General features: G+C 37.0%; 2 protein-coding genes and 2 long non-coding RNA genes across 5 annotated transcripts; 1 reads left to right on the forward strand and 3 right to left on the reverse strand.

The window, feature by feature from the left end:
• Positions 1-2,935: 2,935 nt before the first annotated feature.
• LOC107880967 (uncharacterized) lies at positions 2,936-8,577 on the reverse strand. Of its 2 annotated transcripts, XR_016126201.1 has the most exons (3): positions 8,400-8,577; positions 4,420-4,830; positions 2,936-3,510 (listed from the first exon to the last, which is right to left on the reverse strand). It is a non-coding gene; the product is annotated as an uncharacterized LOC107880967 (long non-coding RNA). The 2 variants fall into 2 exon arrangements; XR_001677674.2 differs by lacking the exon at positions 8,400-8,577 and having other exon boundaries at positions 4,420-8,393.
• A 1,453-nt stretch (positions 8,578-10,030) lies between these two features.
• On the reverse strand, positions 10,031-11,597 carry LOC103328609 (uncharacterized). The gene has a single exon (XM_008231010.2). The coding sequence runs from the start codon at positions 11,471-11,473 to the stop codon at positions 10,259-10,261; it is 1,215 nt and encodes a 404-aa protein (XP_008229232.1). The 5' UTR covers positions 11,474-11,597; the 3' UTR covers positions 10,031-10,258.
• A 139-nt stretch (positions 11,598-11,736) lies between these two features.
• LOC103328626 (mitogen-activated protein kinase kinase kinase 20-like) lies at positions 11,737-13,347 on the forward strand. Its single transcript, XM_008231029.3, has one exon. It carries the CDS (start codon positions 12,202-12,204, stop codon positions 13,207-13,209), a length of 1,008 nt encoding a protein of 335 aa, XP_008229251.2. The 5' UTR covers positions 11,737-12,201; the 3' UTR covers positions 13,210-13,347.
• Positions 13,348-13,806: 459 nt separating this feature from the next.
• On the reverse strand, positions 13,807-16,567 carry LOC103328610 (uncharacterized). Its single transcript, XR_513873.3, has 3 exons — positions 16,428-16,567; positions 14,028-14,128; positions 13,807-13,946 (listed from the first exon to the last, which is right to left on the reverse strand). It is a non-coding gene; the product is annotated as an uncharacterized LOC103328610 (long non-coding RNA).
• Positions 16,568-20,246: the final 3,679 nt, after the last annotated feature.

The raw sequence follows: 20,246 nt of genomic DNA on the forward strand, positions 1-20,246 counted from the left end.
AACGGAGCAATCTAATATCAAAATTAAGACAATCTGGTGTGCCTCCACTAACGATCACACATGATCAAAGAAACTCTAGCATAGGCATCCCAACTATGATTGCAAACTCAAAATAATAAAAAAAAGATAAAGCTTGAAAAACCCAAACCATAACAATACAAATAAAACTCTCACAAATAAGAGATGAAAAGCTTTCACAAAAGAGAGATGAAAAGCTCTCACAAACGGAGAGGTGAAAAGCTCTCACAAACGGAGAGGTGAAAACTACATAGAGAACCCAAAGAGTCTTTGTGACTTATTCCAAACATCAAGAAACCGCAAAAAAGATGGTGGTGGAGATCTGATGCTGAAACACAGTCGCCTATGGTGGTTGGAGGAAAATCATAACAAAACGAAGACAAATAGAGAAAACATTTGTCTCTGAAAATCAGGGGAGAAGAGAGTGAGGAAGAGAAGAGAGGAGAGGGGAGGAAGAACAGTGGCTTCCTCCCCCTCAAAGTGAAAACGGCTCTAGGAGGTCTTTTTTGAGAGAGAGTACTGTAACAATGATTAAGCAATTTCCATTAAATTATACCTTTTTTCTTCTTCTTATAGTTTACTCTTGTTTTTAGAGTGGTTCAAATTCGCTTTTTTGTCTCATATTGATTGACGCAAAACGTAACTTCACCCAAAATTTTACCGAGGCATAAACCAAAGTTTTTTTTCAATAATATGAGTGTTATAACTTCCACCGATTTCACATTTTGTAGAAGAACAGAGAGTTAGTTGTATTTGACTTGTAGGTTTTGAAGACTTTGTCTATCTTCAACATTTATGGGCATAAATTCCCTGTTTCTTTCTTTGAATACGTAGAGTTTTCTATACTTCTATATATTTTTATACATGAATTATGTTAGGTTTTCTATTATTTGGGTGAACTTAATGATTCAATTTCCTATACCCTTGGAGCTAGTTCCTTTTGGGGTTGGGGGGAGACGTGCAGAGAAGGAAGAAGAAGGAAAAAAAACTGCTACAGACGTTAAGTTTAGGCGTTAGTCAAGTTAGGTTTGTTGTTGTTTTTTTTTTTTTCCTTTTTTAATTTGGAGTAAATTGGGGTTTTATTTTAAGTATGGAGTAGGGGTGGGCATCTCGTTTCAATTATCCGCGTACCAACGGTTTGGTTTGGTTTGGTTTGGCTAAATAATTATTTTTAAAATTTTAATTATTCCGATCTGACCCGTATCAAAATGTTTGGTTTGGTTAACAAGTAACAATATCCCTAACCCGATGGAAACTCGTACTGATATGATATTTACACTTATTTTATTATTTAAATACAAAACAAAAAAATCAAAGGTAAACACAATCAACCTTTTGTATCACCTATGTATCGCTTCTTTATTACCCGGGTACTGTAGCACTTTTAGGTCATAGAGGAATTTATGAACTTCCTCTGTTTTCCAGTTTCGACATTTGTCCTGTTTTTTACCTGTAACTTTCCAACCGTTAATCCAAATTTTATGTTCTTTATAAGGTTGAATTCAAAATGTTAACTAAAGAATCCAATGCGGACCAAATGTCAAAATCAGTTACATACGTGTACAGAATTAAGTAAAAAGAACACTCAAAGTTTCAAATAACAAACACAAACAAAAGGGGACCTAATTCTAATGTTTAAAATGTAACTAAACTCTAATTTTAGTGGCTCAAGACACATGATCCTATGCATTCATTTGTGTACTATTTTCTATTTTCATAATTTGTTTAATGGTGTACGAGTAGATTCCCAAATGAAAGAGCAAGTGGCTCCCAGTACATCTTGAGTATATATTGAATGGTATAGTGATTAAGTTATTTGATTTCGTACTAGGATGAATTAGACTATTGGATTTTTATATTTTACAAGGATAATTTGGTATTTTTGTTAAAGAACTTATGTAATGTGAAACAATTATAAATTGTATTTTTATTAGTATTTTTTATTACGGTACTACCGGCATATCAAACAAATCCGAACTGAATGTTAGGCTAACCAATTTGAAGTTTACCGAAGTTTTTGGTTTAGTTAATAAAAGAGAAAATGGTCTACCGAAATCTTTAATTTGATTAACAGAAGAGCCATCTACTCTTTCAAACTGATCCGCGCCTAGGCTTAGGATGAGGTCTCCAATTTAATTTCTTAAATTTAATTTAATTTTAATGAGGTGACATTTTTAAAATTTATAATTCTCGCACCCAATCGATTGAAACCTACCCCTATCCAAATTTCCAAGCTTACCTATTGAGACCAACCCCACCTTCCACTGTCGCTAGAATTGCTGTCGGTGCCCGCAACCCTCTCATGTCTTTTTCTCTTTCCCTTTTGTGGGGGCCAGCGGGCTATTAAGTAAGCGAAGAAAGTTATGGGAGGGTAAAATCGACACTTTAGGCTAAAAATTAAAGGGGTGGTTTCAACAAATTCGGGGTGGCAATAGAATTTTCCTTAACAATTTTTATTTTTTTTTGGATTAGGAGGACTGTTATTAATTCCAGATAATCAATACAAGATGATAAAGAATAGCCCGAAGTGGACCAGAATTTCCCTTGACATTATTGTCAAGCAAATGTTGCAATGGAAATGTAAATTTGGATCACATCTAAGAAATTTGCCCGAATAAAATACCGCATATTTTTTAAGAAGTTTATCGAATAATACACGTACATATTATGTTTTATACTTGTCCCGTTTACTAACTATGGTGACTTTGTGCAGAACCTTGTTTGTTTTTTATTGCTAAAAAAGAAGAGATGTTTTCAATTTAAACGAGCTTGGACATTAACTTATGGGGTTTAGATTAGGTTATTTAGTGTATAGTTTGAGAACACTTTTCCCATGTTTGTGTGTATAACTTCTTGCATGTGTTTTAGTTGTTCATATAAGAAGAAAGAACAATAGCAAATCGAGGGGGAATAAAAAGGAACAGGAAAAACAAATGCATTTTGTTATTTCCGGCAAACCCATAAAAGTTTACTCATAGGCAGAATTCCTCATCTTACATAATAGGAACGTTACACTCACGCATGATGCACCCTTTTTGAATGGGATCCCTAATTTAATTCGAATTAAAAAGACCTCCTCAATAAGGTTGACAAAATACTACTGCAATACAACGTCCCATGATGAATAAAATAATATATTTTATATCAAGAAGAAAGAAATGATAGTTTGTCACTTCACTTGAGCCCGAATGGATAAAATGGTCCCTTCCAATCGAAGCCAAGACCATCTCTTCACCGTACTAAATGTGGTGCGTACGAAAAAATAAAGAAATAAATATGGTGCAGGGTCTTGTAAACCAGAAGGGACCATCTCAATGAGTCTCGTACTTGATCCATCTTTTTCATAATCGACCTCCACTAGTCCCAGCAAAACTTTGGACCTACCATTCTCTCAAGGCACCCCATATTCCCAATACCATCCAAGCCAAAGGCCTAGCAACATATTCAACTACCATTTCAAATGGCTCATTTTCTTCTATTTTCTATCCTCACCTACACAAATTTTGAAAGCAGAGGCAGTTTCCCCATTAGAAATACAGGGTGACTTTTACTAGGCATACAAGTTTCTTTCATTGTTTTATAGTAATAGAAAAGGGAAACAACAGTAAACAATGTACACAGAAATTTTTAAGGTCAGGAATCCTAAGAAACCAGGACCTCAGACTCCAACACCTGCCAGAGAAAATAAAATAAATTGCAACTCTGCTCCAAGTGAAGCAAGAAAGTGTTAAAACTTAAAAGTTAAAAAGACAACAAGTAAAAAATTCCGAAACACAAGTACCAAAAAGGAAACATTCAACAGCTTGGCCCTTAGTATAATCTTGAGAAGGTTTCGAGGTCCGCTAATAAGGAACTGAATTCACTACGTACAAAATCAAGGCTAAACAACAAACAGAAATCTTAATGTATTGTCCACTTGCACTGAAATTTTAGGTTATTGCTAACTACAAAAGTGAAATTTTATGAAGCTGTGAGCAGCACAGAGGTGGTGGGGGGCAAGTGGGGAACATATGTAAGATAAGGATGAGCACGAATGGATATCCATCCAGATATTTGACAGAAGAAAATTACTTAAAATACATATCAAAATGCAATATCTCAGCCAGAGAGGTTTTAAGCAGGACCCCTACATTTTGTAGGGCTTTAATCTTTTAGAACTGGATATTGGGTATTGGATATTGGATATTGGGTGTTGAAGTTGCAGATGTAAGACTGGTGGGTGAAAAAGATAATAAGTCTAGAATCCAATATTTCAAAACATACTAATGCCTTGGGTATGAAACCAATTGTTAAACAAGATATGAAAGCCCAACAACCAGTTAATATTACAGACTCACCTAAAAAATAAAATCATTACATTTGTGTGTCCGTAAAATAGAAGGAAGGTGTGATGATGTTTACCTAGTAACAGTTGCTGCTCCCTCCCAACTGCTTTACCTACCAAAAGAGGCTAAAAAGCTGTCACAATGGAATGTTGCAGAATTCTTACTCTTTTTTTCACAAACAGTCCTAGAAACGACAGGATTAACATGTATGAAAAAACAAATTACAAGACACGGATTTCAAACCAATTAATTGAATAAAAATTAATGAAAAAAGGCTACACATTTAAGGCTACAAGGGGCCACCATATTCACTATCGTTTCCCCCTTTCAGTTTTTCAGTGTCATGATTTTCATTTTTCAACTTTCATAATGTTTAATTTAACACCACCTGTTGTCAAATGTACCCACTAGAAGGATCTGATCCACATTTATGTGGACTGGTTGGCCATGAAACCTGCTCCATCTAACAGTCACCTTTCACAGAGTTCTGCAGATAGAAAAAAACAGACAATTTCTATTCTATTGTTTCTTGCCGATTATGCAGCATAATGTCCAAGCAGATTCAGAACTAATAATCATCAACTTGAATCAATCATCGTTCTACACATTCTACACAATCATATGAATACAACAGTCTAGGTGATGAATAATCAAGAGAATTCATTAACATGAAAAAGGAATATAGAACATACTGAGGCCCTGAAATTCCCAAAAGCATTATAACTACCTTCACTATTTGACCAACAGTTGGCAACAACCAGTCTAAACTGCCTATGCTTATAGAAATCTCAACTTGGTTTACAAGTCAAAGGATGTAATTAAGAATCATTGAGTTACTGTCCTTAGCTCACAAGTTCATTTGTTTCGATATTCAATATTTCTTATATTCATATAATGTATTAGAACAGTCAAAGCAACTTGTCGAAGAGCCACAAATCAAATGCAGAAAATGAAACTTTGGTTGGTCGATACCACTTCCTTTTATGCAGAAGCAAAAACTGGAAAGAGCTTTAGGTGAAACCCTTTACCACCCTGTGGTAGAACCCAATTATAAAATGTCAGCTATGGTTTATGCTGTTGGCTAGACAGGCATTAGTGACTACAATTACTTGCACTTGCAACAAATTTGAGGATTAGGAGGGGGTGTAAAATTTTATTATATCCACCATAAAATCATTAATAGGGAATGTTTTGCAAACTTTTGATTGGATTAGTGAGGATGATACATGACGCACCACAAAGAAGGTAAGGAAATAAGCCACAACGAAAAAGTGGCACCATTCCACTCCTGATGCAGAATAATGAAGTTGAGCCAAACCACATGGTGAGAAAAAATGATTTTTCCCCTAAGCATTATTAGAACTCACATGACCTTTCAATCAATCATCTAGAAAACAAAAATCCCAATATATTAAACCTTAATTTTGATGTTGGAAAGTATATTATTCCAGCCAACCTTAATTTATTATTTTTAACAATCAAGTACTTCCCTTAACTACCAAAACCCCTATTGCTCTTTGACTTGAATCAAACTTTGAAACCAGTGGTATCATTCATCTATGCTAACAAATCATCTTCACTAAACACATGCTATGTATAAGCTGCCTCTTAATTGACCCATATTTTCTAGCATCATTGGTTGCCAATAATTTAGCAGCAGCCACTCCCTAAACATGTCTAATAGAACCAACAGATCTTAATTATATAACTTGTTTAATGAACACATAATCGAACCCAATACAACCAAACTTATGCAAATGTTTGTGTGTGTGTCTCCCGACATTCTGGGACGACACAAATAAAATGTAGCATGAACATGCATCATGCTAATGCTTTAGTGTTTTGAGGTGGACAACTCTCATCCATTTATTCATATGGACGTTGTGAAATTTCTTCACAAAATGCATGCTCCAAGTCACACTGCTCCTCATTCACCATTGCAAAAACAAGAAATGTCATATCTACCCAGTTTGCAGCCAGCAAGGTTCTACCATTGCTACCAAAAACTGGTTGACATGGAAATGTTTTGTAATCTAATAATGCAAAGAGCTCATGTTTAAAAAATATATATCCACCCATCTCCCAACTTGAACGTAAGTACTGACATTTCTGGACTTAAGTGCCTGCCTACATGGTGTCGATACATTCAACCTTAACAACCTAGAAAGGCCGGAAGCCCATGGCAGGCACAACTGTCGTGGGCTTTCAGCCATGTTGATGTACTCATGGAAATCTGAGTGCACTATCTCAAAGGGCAAAGAAAAAGGATCACAAGATGTCAATGATTTTATGCCAAATTCAATAGTCATCAAAGGTGTCTTGATACTATATTACTGGTCAGTACAAGATGATGTAAGACAAACAATTTAAAATTTCTGTTATCCTTTGAACAGCTAACCATTCAATAATTAATTTGAAATTTGGTCTATAGAAAATAATTCACATATTGGAATGGGATACTTATCTAACATGAAAGCTGTGTAATTATCAAACATCCACACCAACCAATCAAATATGTCTTTCCATTTCTAATTGGAATTGGAAGTCATAATTTCACGCTGCTGTGCAACTACCTAAAGTAAATTAAAAAAGAACAAAACAAAAAGAAAACAGAATAAAAAAGACAATGTTGTCAGCTAAAAACATTGGAGTGGCACAAGTGATAAAACAACCATGTCAAGTGACAATGAAACAAGAGTTACCACCAACGTGATTCGTTCAATCCCTGATTCACTGGAATTTCCAAAGACTAATTTCAAGGTTAAAAGTATACAACCAAAGAGGGAGAAAGGTTACTTGTCTACTAAACTTGATTGAACAGCACCTCCCCAAGTAATCAGGGCATAAAATTAATTTCGTTAAGACAAATGTGCATCTATTAGATTCATCTTTTTGGAAAAAGGGAAGCCTATTCTTTTTTTTTCCTAAATAGAGGGATGAAGCCTGGAATCTTACAAGGGCCTTGAAGAGACCCAAAACTTAAGCTCTAAAGGGCCTCTTACCCATCTAAGAAAGCTCCAAAGTGCACGTCCATACAGCCCAATGTCAATGAATTTATAAGAACCCTATCAAAGTCGAAAAACCAGAACAAAGTAGATAACAAGTAACAAGTTCTAGAGAAGATAAATAAGATTTCAAATATTTTACAAAAGAAGATCAAAGATTGTGCCCCAAAGAAAATGGTACATCATGATAGGACAAAGGAATAAACAAAATTCTTAAAAATCATAGAAGATAACTGTCATTGAAGATCTGTATAAATTACACTATTCTGTTTACCAAAAATAAAAGTCCATAATTCTTTTAGAGATTTGGCAAACAGCATAATTGGTAACATCCAGAAAATCGCATATCAAGATGTCACAGGAGGTGTGAGAGTAGGATGGAGGGAATATGAGCACCTTTACAAGCTATTTTTTTCATGCAAAAGAAAAATGGGGAAAACATTAAAAAAGAATTTTTCACTTTGGAAATGGACAAATGAACCTTCAGTGGAGAGTCTAGGAGCTTGGAGCTCCCACTATGATTTGAACACAGATGAACAGTGGTCAAACACACTGCTTTTAAAACCTAATGAAATCTGGACAAAAATTAGGTTGGTATTTAAAACTGAAAATCATGTCTACACTGCTGTGGAAGGAAGTGAGGACCTTTTAAGTTAAAATTCTGGGCATAATTGATTTCATGATGGTAGAGTCTTTTGATCTCAATCTCAAGGTCAAAGGTTTATGGTCTGGTAGAGATAAGAGAAAGTTGAGATCCTTGTTTAGAGAAAGGCAGCTCTTTTGGAAATTATCTCAACCCAAATTTTGGAAAAGTAACATGAGCAACACAGATAAAAACACGTTTCCTATGCATAAACCACGTATGCGCTACTCATTCAAAATAATAACACCAGGTTTTTACAGTTACACTCCAAGAATACTATTTTTGAAGCCCAACCACACAATTATGAAAACAAAGTCTAGTTTCCATCATCACAAAATGAGATAAAAAGTAAGCAAGATCTTGAAATCTAGGAAAACAGGGAGATTTTTTCCAATCTATTTAAATTACCTTCCAAACAGCCTGTAATAATGATCATGCATGTACTAGATACACATTCCCTGTTAAAATTACACAGGCAACTGAAATTGCATTATAATAACAAAGATTTCTATGTAAATGAAATTGCATTGTAATAGCAAAGATTTCTATTCTATGCACTGAATTTGCATATAAATCTATATAAAGCACCCACCTGGGTTAAGCAGTTGCAACAACTCTCAACATCTGCATGCAACATCAGCAGTCTCTAGAATTCAGACACCAAGCCAGAGAATGTAAAACTCAGTCTACATGCACAAAATGAAGTACAATCAATGTCCTGTAAGGTGATTCTCCCCATGTATAAATCATGTATGCCATCAGGACAAACAGGGAAGAACTTCAGATTGAGACTTTCACTAATTGCATCCATTCCAGGGACCCATTTTTTTATATCCATGGGGTTCAGATTCCACCAGTTTTGCAAAAGTCGTACCCAATAAACAACAGTATCAGTTTTGTCACAGATGAATAGAACTTTTACAGACATTGATCAAGTGTGCAGTTCCCAAACTGTGATTAAAATTAACAAATAATAAAAAGGATAAAACAAAACTGAAACAACAAAGAGGAAGAGAAAAAGAGAATAAAAGCTAGCTTTAAATCCTTTAGGCCTCATACTCTTATCCTATCACAAATACTAAAACAATTTCATAAAGGGTGCCACTATATATGTCTGCTTGAACCATATTACTATGTTATGTGAAAAGATAAGGTACGAAAGAGAAACATGATTGACATACCAAGGATTATGTAATTCTCGGTGCTGAATGTTGAGAAACAGACACAACTTCCATTAACCAAAACCAATCAAGGTGCTAGTAGAAAAAGGCTCAAAATACATATAAAGAAACAGAAACAATTCCTCTGAAAAAAAAAAAAAAAAAAACTTAAGTATATTACATAGCACAGATCTAGTGGCCCAAGCATTGTATGGATGGCATGCTTACCTGATATTTGTCATAATGATGAGCGTTGAATCCACCATGATGATATATCGGAGTTGCGTTATGAGGATAATGATGTTCTCTAAAGTATGTGCAGCAGCATGTGGTTTCTAGCATATGAAGAAACTCACAATCCCAAGTTCAGAAATTTGACTGCATGGTAATAGTTCCACATTTAAATGATTTCTAGCATCTGAAATATACTTCTTGTTTTTCTCCAACCACAACCTTTTCTTCTTAATATTTAACCCCATCCTGGGTAAAACAATCAAAGGTTGAAGCAAAAAGCTGCACTCTGGTGTCATAACAACATTGGCTACCACCTCTTTTCCGAAAAGCAACAATAGCAGACCATAACAAAAACCTTTTCATAGTTGTAATTGATAAATCCAAATTTTAAAAGTTTATTTAGGAAAAAAAAAAAAAAAAACCCCTTTTCATAGTTAATTTGCAAAACCAGCAATGATATGGTTGACAGAACAGATGAAACAGCCTATTAAGTAAACAACCACAACAAGACTTGATTCCTTCTTTTCGAAAATATATAACTGTATCATTTATTACATGAACATTAATGAGTTTCAGATAGAACTAATATGACAGAAAAATACAGCAAGTAGGAAAAGGATGAACATTCAAAAGAATATAGGCAACTTCTGCTTGAAAAAGGCTGACATTCTAAAATATAAAGAAAATATATATCCATCGTTACAGATTTAGAATAGTCACTGCAAGTATAGGCATCAAGAAGAATTCAACGTTTTCGATCATCGTACTACAAAGATAAAACAAAAAATAAATAAAAAATGATAGAACTCAACTTAGTAACATTTCACTAGAGGTATAACAGTAGTAGTATGTGGCAAGCATGTAAATTACAGTCTAGAGGAACTCAGAAGGTGAATTGGCCTCCGGCTTCCCATTGTGGCCCAAATCCCCCGGATGCTGCAAATTTTGCAAAACCTGAGGCGGCAAAGCCCCTAAACCACCTCCCAGCCCATCATTCACCGACCCAAAAAATTGACAAACTAGCCTAGCCATGACTCCAAGAATCTGCATTTGGTTCTGGCTCGCTTCAGCATGCATTTGCATCATTTGCTTCTCATGCTCAATTTGCAAACTCACCATCCTCTCCCTCCACTCCAACTCTACCTCTTCCCTCTTCTCCTCCATCCTCATCCTTCTACGCCGCTCCTCATCGAATTCCCTCTCTAGCCTCAACCTTTTCTCAAATTCCTTTCTTGCCCACATCACCTCCCTCTCTTCTAACTCCAATTCTCTATCCTCCAACCACTCCTCCCTCTCATTCCTCCTTTTCTCTCTCCTGCACTCAAGTTCTTTCCTCTTTTCCTCTCTCTCAGCCTCACTGTTCTCTCTCCTACACTCCCTCTCTCTCGTCCTCTCTTCCCTCTTCACCACCACATCCCTCAAGTCCAAAACTTGTGCACTGACCAACCCCAACCTCCTATGTAATCCAACCTTACTCAATTTCCTTTTTGGAGCAAAACCCACATCCCCAATTTCTCTCTGACCCCCAAATTCACCACCTTCACTCCTACCTAATTCCACGAGACCATTATCGCCATCACCGCTACCGTCTTCTTCTTCTTCATCATCTTCCAATGGTTCTTCTTCTTCTTCTTCTTCGTCCTCTTCTTCCTCTAAATCCTCAGAGTCAATCCCAAACCCCAAGTCCCCACAATCCCCAAAAACATCAAGGTTCTCACTTTCGCACGCCCTCTTGCCCTTAACATCAAGCTCCACATCCCCAAACACTTCTTTGTACTTCAAGAAATTCTCCCAGTGGTTTTCACCATCCTTCCAGTTGAACTCGTCCTTGGAGACCCGGATCTTCTGCTTCACACCCAGGTACTGGTGGCGCATGTTTTGGACCTTGATCGAGACGTCGCGCCAGGACCATTTGAAAGGGAAGGTTACTGGGTCGTGAAGATGATGCACCGAGTTCACGTGGTCCGCTATGGGCTTGAATTTTTTCTCACGAGTTTTGAGCTTGGCTAGAGCCCCAGAGATGAGAAGCTCCGAGTACTTGGTGAGAAGGGTCAGCTCTTCGAGCTCCGACCACTTCTTGCGCTTCATTTTGAGAAACTACTTTGAAAAATCAAACATTCCAGGCAGAGAGAGATTCAGAGATTTGGGGACGAAGGAAAGGAGAAGGGAAATGGAGCTGTGTTGCTTTCCATTTTTTCTGAGCTCTGTCTTCTTCGTTTTTGTCTTTTTTGTTGAGGTAAGTAAAGGTCACGTGAAAGTCACGTGAGCTCTTTTTAATATGTTTTTGAATTTTAATTTAATTTTAATCCAATTAGGTCAAATATCTCCCCCTTACCCCTAGATCTCCCCAAATCAACGGTCATGAGATGTTCTCAGCTTGTGATGATCTGAGCGGCTTAAGATTTACAAAAGTATTTCAAATCCTCAGTAAATCTTTTCAGTGGATTTCAAAAGTAAATAAATAAATATTATATTAGATTATTAATTGAAGCGGAAGCGAAAGCCGCGCAAGATATATGACCGTTTGAAGGTTACGCGTTAAGCTATATCAATCAACCCAACACAACCAGGAAAACAATACTCTGATTTCTTCACCAGCTTCAAATCACAAAGGAAAAACAATTGAGCGTTAGCAATCGAAGCCCTCTATTGCACATCAACATTTCATCGTCTTTTTCGTTGATCACCGACTGCTTCAACGAGTTATTCTCTCTCTCTTGCTACCCAGTTTCTGTTTTTCTGCGTCTCTTTGCTTTCGTTTTGTTAGACCCAGAAACCCATTTCATCAGAAAGCTTCAATTTTTGTTTTTCAAACAATGGGTTCGAGTTCAAGGCCAAAGAAAGAACAGAGCTTGTCGGTTGCTGGCCGTGAGTGGGTTCGAGGCCGGATAGTCGGAAAAGGGGGGTTTGGGTCGGTGTATTTGGGTTGGGTCAAAAAACCCAATTTGAGAGCCGATGTTTTGCCCTCTATTTTCGCGGTGAAGTCGACATTATACTGTGATGCGCTTGAGTTGGTGAGGGAAAATTCACTTCTTGAGACGTTTAGCAACTGCCCGTTTATCATCCATCGCTATGGAGAGGATGTGACGGCTGGTGTTGATGGCAATAAGGTATTCAATATGTTCATGGAATATGCCGATGGAGGAACAATGAGGGATTTGATTAACAAGTCTGGGGGGTTGCCTGAATTTCAAGTAAGGAAGTATACAGAGGCAATTTTGAAAGGGGTTAAGCACATTCATGAAATGGGTTATGTGCATTGTGATTTGAAGCCTGAGAATATATTACTTGTCTCCAAAACTGATGCTGGTGGTTCTGAATTTGTGCCCAAAATTGGAGACCTGGGTCTGGCAAAGAGGATTATAGAGAAGCGTTCTGGAGGCACTACACTGTATTGGTCTCCAGAAACTGTGCTTCAAAATATTCAGCTGCAACCTTCTGATATTTGGGCATTGGGCTGTGTTGTGCTTATGATGTTGACTGGGAGGAAGCCATGGGATTTGAAAGCCGGGGCGAGACCTTGGGACCTAATGCTTCAGATTGCTTCAAAATCTCCCACTATTCCTGTTTGGTTATCAGAAGAGGCCAAAGATTTCTTGGGAAAGTGCTTTGTGTGGAGCCCTTCTGAGAGGTTCACAGCTGCTAAGCTATTGAATCATCCATTTGTGACTAATCTGGATACAGTAAAGGAACTCTCTTCGGTGTCGTCGTCGCCTTCTGAGCAACAGATTCTTCCTTTGGGATTCAAGACCTGTCATTCCAAATCGAACCGCTGTTTGCCAAAAGCCATCGGCTTTCCCTATACTTGGTGCTGCTTAGCTTGATTCTTAAGTTAGAATTTTGTATATGCTTGTTTGTAAGCCTCTCTAACAATTTGGTGTAATACTTCATTATCCTAAATTTGTATGTAATTTGATGTACATTCTTTGATTTCATTCATTATTAATACAGAGCTAATGCCACATTTTTTTTACATGTTTTTTTGGGTTCCTTTCATGTTATTCATTGCATCTTTTGGTTTATACAAGATTGGTAGTTTACAAGTTGGAGTAAATGAAGATGTGCCAACTTCTTAAGCTCATTCAAAGGTTGAAGGATTTAGGACATTTTCATTTTCACCTATATATGTACCAACTTAATCAATTAAACTCAAACTCTGTCAAGAATTCTATTGGTATGATAAATCAATTCTTCAGTCAGATTCTGATTTAGTGGAAGGCCTTTATGAGAGAGGGCTCTTCAGTTCCTTGAACAAAATTGACAGGTTTCCTCTGATAGACAGAATATTTTGACTATTTCAGCAAGAGATCAGCTTTTTCTTTTTATGCATCACATAAAAATATCTCACGCAGTCTCAAAAATGACAAAATTTGTATAAATTACATAACTTAATGACGAAAATTGTAAACTGCTGGCGTTTCACTGCAACTTGGGTGTCCAACATCTCAACCATAGGGTGAAACTGTAGATGTTGAATGGCAGGGAATGAGAGAAGTAAGTGTTCAACTGCTGGCGCCACACTAGAACTCGGGTCATCCAGCATCTCAACCACAGGAGCAAACTGCAGATGTTGAGCAAAAGAAGTGGGAAAAAGAGGTAGAAAGTGAGTACAGTTCAATTTTGAAAACAAATAAACACCGACCTCATCAACATCTTCAAAGTACATCCCATCAACGGCAACGTTTTGCTGGAATTCCCATCGAACGCAAGTTTGTTTTCAAGCAACTCCTTGAGTTTCCTTCTCTTTAAGAATAAGAACCATTGAAATGAGGATTCCTCTTGACATGATTAGCCAAAAAAGAGACGAGCACTTGTAATAATTCAAACTTTTTAGCGTTCTTTAACGATTCTAGACACAGATATCTTACATTACGTATCCAATTGTAGGAGACAACGGAGTTCTCTGACCACGTTTTCATATGAAATGCAACATGCAAAGTAAATATGGCAGGGGAATTCTTGAGCAGACAAAGATGAAAATGTATTGAGTGGTGTAGTTGAATAAGGGTGTCTTTGTCTTTTCAAGCCCAAAACGAGTCACTTTTCTATATTTTTCATAAATGGGTTAGTTTCATAATGAGCTAATGTTTTTTGGGTCATTTTTTTGATGTCACCCTACAATCTTCCAAAGCAAAATAACGTAAATGACACAGAAAACATGCATGGAACCTTACCACTAATTGCACCAATGCCCCCTGAAACTTCAGTCAAATCCCACATTACCCTCCCAAACTTAAAATGACTCACTTTCATCACTTGACCGAGGTTTATTGATCCATTTTGCCCTCTACCGTCAACTCTATCCAAAAGTCTGTTAACTTTGATGACGTGGCAAGCAAAGCTCACATTGCCATTGATTTCTACGAACTAGTTTGCTCTTTGGTTTCAACTTTAACTCCATTGAGAGCTTATAATTTGGATCTCTCATACGTGCTTGTATATCATTGAAAAAGTGAATATTAAATCTTAGGCCCTCCCTGTCTAAGCTCTGCATATTCTGGTCCTGAAACTATATTTTTAAATCATCCTATTAGAATATCTAAGTCACTGATGACCTCCCATACATTAATGCATCGCGCATCTGGCTCTCTCTTCAACTTTTTCAAGGCATTCTCAACTGCAATTTCCTAGCTTGATTTCTGGGGGATGAAGTTTCCTCAAACTCAAATAGTTTATCTATATGTTTATCATTGCTTTCATTTGTGTTGCAAAGCTCTCACTTTTTTCTTTTATTATTTTGTGAAAGCAAAGCTGTATTTTTTTCTGCAGCAATGAATAGCAAGAAAACCTATTTATACAATAGGAATAAAATATACAACGTTGGCTTCAATTAGAGGTGTCAAACGGGCCGTGCCGTGCCGGCCCATCCCATTTAAACTCGTGCTTTTAACGTTTTCGTGTCGGGCCGGGCCGCCCATTTAATTTATCGGGCCGTGCCGTGCCGGCCCATTTAGTAAAATTATTGATCCCGGCCCGCCCAAAGCCCATGTCCATATTGAAACGGGCCGGGCCGGGCTCGTGCCGTGCCCGTGCTCGTGCTCGTGCCACACTCGGGCCCAAGAACTAATCCATTTAATTTGAATTTTTTTCACTTCATTTTTTTTTTCACTTAGATAATTCAAATTATAAACATTAAAAATATAATTAAAGGCAAGAAATGATGAACTATTTGAAAACATTAATCAATCAAACATCCAAACAATATGAAAATGGCAGAGGGCAAAAAGTGTTAAACTCTACAAAGTCCACTTCAACTTTTCATCTTTAAACAACTTATTATTTTATATGTGAAATAATGTCTTGCTTTGATTATAAGATAAGCATATATGTCATATGTACTGATTAGATATCAAGTCCAATATTGTTTAATTAATTTGTAGTTGATATGTTTAATTAATTAAGGACCCAAGTAATTTCCCTAAAATGAAATACATCAAATATATATTTATGATTAAAAAAACATATAAATAATGACATTAGATGTCAAATTATTGCATTTTGACTTTTGAGAAAGAAAAAAATGTTAAGTGGGCCGTGCTTGGGCCGTGCTTGGGCTCGTGCTTGGGCTCGTGCCGTGCTTGAAGCGTGCTCGGGCCAAGCCCGCCCATGTCGGGTCCGTGGCCGGCCCGGTCCATTGGACCTCATTTTTGATCCCGGCCCGCCCAAGTTTTCGTGTCGCGCCGGCCCATTAATATTCGTGCTCGTGCCGCGTGCCTCATTTAAATGGGCTGGGCTCGTGCCGTGCTGGGCCGGCCCGTCCCGTTTGACACCTCTAGCTTCAATGTAACAGTGAACTGAAGTTGTTTTATCCCGCAATCCAAAGAAGTTGATGCGGTGATGGCACAGCTTCAAGCAACGAATTAATCTTCTATGAGAAGTTTTATCAAATACGTAGACTGTACTCATAATTCTAACATCATGCTAACCACAATCCATACGCGGGTCTTCTACATGTCTAAGAGGGAACAAAAATGTAACAACATGGTTATAAACATATGCATATCAATATCAGTAGCTATGAAATTCAAGAAATGAAGCAAACCTTGAAAGTTTGGGCAAAACCCAAAGCTAATTTTACTTGTTGAAGTGCTTAGAGCAGAACCAGACAGAGCTTCGAATCTGAAAGTGAAAAGAGACAAACGGGTATTTCAGAATTTGATAGGAGCCTCCAAACCATTATCTTCTCAACTTGTTGGGGGGTTTTGGGGTGTTTATTGACAGTCCCGGAGGAAATTGTCAGCTGATCACCGATGAAGCACGTAGTTATAATAATCCGGTCAATAAATTAGTTATTGAGGAAATGGAATGTATTTCAAGATTCGGAAACTTACGAATATCAAAATATATTGGGGTTTCAAGTTTAGAATACACATAATGACTAATTTCATGCTGAATTAAATATGACTAAATAACCAAATAGACATTGTTGATTAATTTCAAAAATGATAACAACATCTAAGTAATAACATATAATAGTTTTCGAGCTTTTCATATGATTTTTCAATTTTGAGCCAATTTTAACCTTTTAAAATCATTGGATATGTTTAAAATTTTGAGAGACTTTGGAAAAACACAAAGGAGAGAGAAATTTTGTAAAAGAAGCCAAAATGGACAAAATTGCCCTTATTTATTTTTGGATTTCCTAAGGAATCCTTTACATTTGCATGTCTTTGATTTAAAAGTTGAGAGGTTTTTCTGTCTTTTTTGAAAAAGCTTTGGCTTTTTCCAAAAGTGAAAGTTTTTTTATGGCTAAAACTTAAATTTACTTAAAAGTTTAAACTATTTTCCTAATCGTAATGGATACTGAAATTCTGAATTTTTTTTGGAACAGATTCCGAAATTTTTTGGATTGAAATTTTAATGCCTTGATTCCGATCTATTCCATTTGAAAACCAGCCCTAGTGCATAGTTTGCTTCTTTTTTCTTCTTTTTTTTTTTTTTTTTTTTTTGGGTCATAATCAATCATGTTGATTCAAAAACCATAAATGGGGAGGAAACAAATAGAGAATACAAAAGCCAAAAAGACCAACTAAAGGAACAAATTACCACAAAACAGAGAAGATTAAATATAAACCAGTACAGTCTAGTATAAAAATTTTCCCCGTGCTACCACTGGTGGGTCCAGGAATTTTTAAAAGGAGGTGCAACATTTCAAAGACTAACTGTTCCACACAACAACAAAATTTACTTTGGAAATTGTCAATTGTTTAGACAAAAATAACTGTATAATTGAAAGATCTTTTTTTTTTTCTAATTTGAAAAACTTGCATGATGCACATTCATGAATTGAATATATTGATTAATTGGATTTACAATAGTGTAATGTATATATGAACTAACAAAATTCGCTTGTCATAAATGTGCAATTTATATATTCAGGGGGGAAAAAAGGAACTTGCAATTTATTTCTTTGTGTCGAAGATTAAATTAACAAATAATTTCATTAATAATTCAACAGCATTGTTATGTTCAATATGTGCTTTTATATATATATCAATGTGTTTTTAGGTTGGTTTCTAAAGAAACTCTAGCTGCTCTCTCCCTCTGTGAGTCATAAAGGAAACTTCATAGAAGGGGGAGGAGGAAGGTCACTATCCCTCATCTCTTCTCATCTTTTCCTTTTAGGTTAGTGAATAAGTTCATTGGAGCGTTTTGAAAAAAAGCCCCTTGTGGTGGTTTCTTTTTAGCCATGGTTAGATTGAAGTTCCCCATCACCCCTTTTAGTCTATGTTCTCAATAAAATCATGCTCCCAAAACCCGCTCCCTGACATCACTCATGTTCTCTAAATTTGATTCTACATTGTCTTTGACGGAGGTTGTTGCAAATCACCTAATTGTTCTTTGGAAAAGTTGTTGTTTTCGTTTATTTGTTCGCTCTTATATGTAGGTAGATCATTGTAAATCATCTTTTCCCCATATCTGTTACAGATGTGGTGGTAGGTGTGGCCGCGACAGCGCTTCATCAAGTGGTGGTGGTAGGGTTCGTCTAGGCTCATGGGTTGTTTTAGGGTTTTGGTTATGTTGGGTTTGTGGGCTTTGTTTGGGCTTATGGTTAATTGTGGTGATGTGGACTAGTAGTTTTAGTGATGCTTTTGTTTGCGTTAATTGTGTTTTTAGCTTGTTAGTTTGTTGCACTCTTGGGATTTGTATTTTAGATGTCTTGTTGGTGTCTTTGATTGTACCATTGAAGTTTATCCAATGAAGTTTCTATTTGATTAAAAAAAAAAAGTGTTTTCAGGTTAAGCCATCAAACTTTAATGACTACTCTACCCTCAAACTAAAGTTGCAGCATGATGTGGTCTTTAATAGAACAAAAATTAAACATGTCACATCTCGGGATCGGCTCCGTCGTAGCACAATATTGTCTGCTTTGAGCCCCCCCTCTCTGCCATCACGGTTTTGTTTCTAGGAACTCACAAGCAACTTCCCAGTGGGTCACCCATCCTAAGATTGCTTTAGACCCAACTAGCTTAACTTCGGAGTTCCCATGACTCCGAAGCCAGTGAGCTCGTAAAAGGCCTCGTGCAAGATGGAGGCGGGCATGTACATATAAAGCACATCACCCCCTTTCCGTTGGTTGATGTGGGATGTTACAAAACACGTGGAGATTTTAAAACATATTAATTGATATGGTCCAAAACAATTTATTTTGGCGAGATCATTAAAAAGAAAAATAGGCCGCGCTTGCTGTTGTTGCTTTTCACTCTAGTCTTTCCACAAACAGGTTGTAGTCATCTTGCCCAGCCATCCAAGAGCTCAAGATGATTGACTTCCATAGTATTTTCAAGCGAGGGGAAGTGCGCCTGCGCCTCTTTACACCTATGTGGGTCCGCTACTGCCCATCACAAAATCAAATCAAATTACAATACAAAGTTACCGTCACCCGCAAAAGGGACGGAGGCCGCACCATAATGGCCACAAAGGAGGGAATACACCACCACCACACAGGTTAGCATTGTTGCACATAAAGACCTACAGATCTTCCACCAAAAACAAATATTCCCCAAAAATTGGAAACACATCAGCCCTCGAACGTTCCTCCAAAAGTCACCTTCTCCAACACACCCAAATTTGCCAATGCACCTAAGAGAAAACAACAACCAATCACAACACCAAGGTATATACCAAAAGACCAACACTAACAGAAAAGAGAGTATTGGTGCAAGCACCACCAGAGCAAGAACCGTAGCAAAAGCTCTAAATACAATCTGAGAAATGAGCGACAAAGCGCTTATAGATATGGTTGCTGTATCCCAAAGAAGAATCTAGATCCCGAAATAGGATAAGGCAAAAAGAGGATGAGGAGTTGAGAAATACATAAATCCGGTTGAAGAGGTTGTTTGGCAGAGAACAAAGGACACAAAATTGGCATGAGACATTTACTCTTAACACAGAGCAAAAGGCTCAAGCAGACACCACAGAGTGAAGAGGCACCCAACTCTCAAAGAGAGCCATAGACATAGCCAAACAGGCTCAAATCGAAAGAAGAGCAACTCCACCAAAAAGCCCAAGGCAGGAGAGAATGGGGGGAGCAAAATGAGAGAAAGAGCAAACAATATAAGTGAAAAACAAAAACTAATAAAAATGAAAAAATAAAATAAAATAAAAACCAAAAAAAGGGAAAATTGCTCTGCAAAAACAGAGCAGCTCTTTAAGAGGTGGAAGAGGAATGAAAAGGCAAGAGAAATGGGATGAAGGAGCAACCCATAAAAGAAAGAAAGAGAGAGGAAGAGGAAAAGATAAAATAGAAAAAACCCAAATAAAGGTGGAGGGAGAGAACAGGAAAAAGAGAATATAAAGAGAGGAGAAAGGGTGAGGACTATGAGGAGGAAGGGGGAGAGGGAACGAGTGAGGAAGAGGA

The sequence above is a fragment of the Prunus mume genome, linkage group LG4 (genome assembly GCF_029339155.1).
Source record: "Prunus mume cultivar Tortuosa linkage group LG4, ASM2933915v1, whole genome shotgun sequence".
Lineage (NCBI taxonomy): Eukaryota > Viridiplantae > Streptophyta > Magnoliopsida > Rosales > Rosaceae > Prunus > Prunus mume.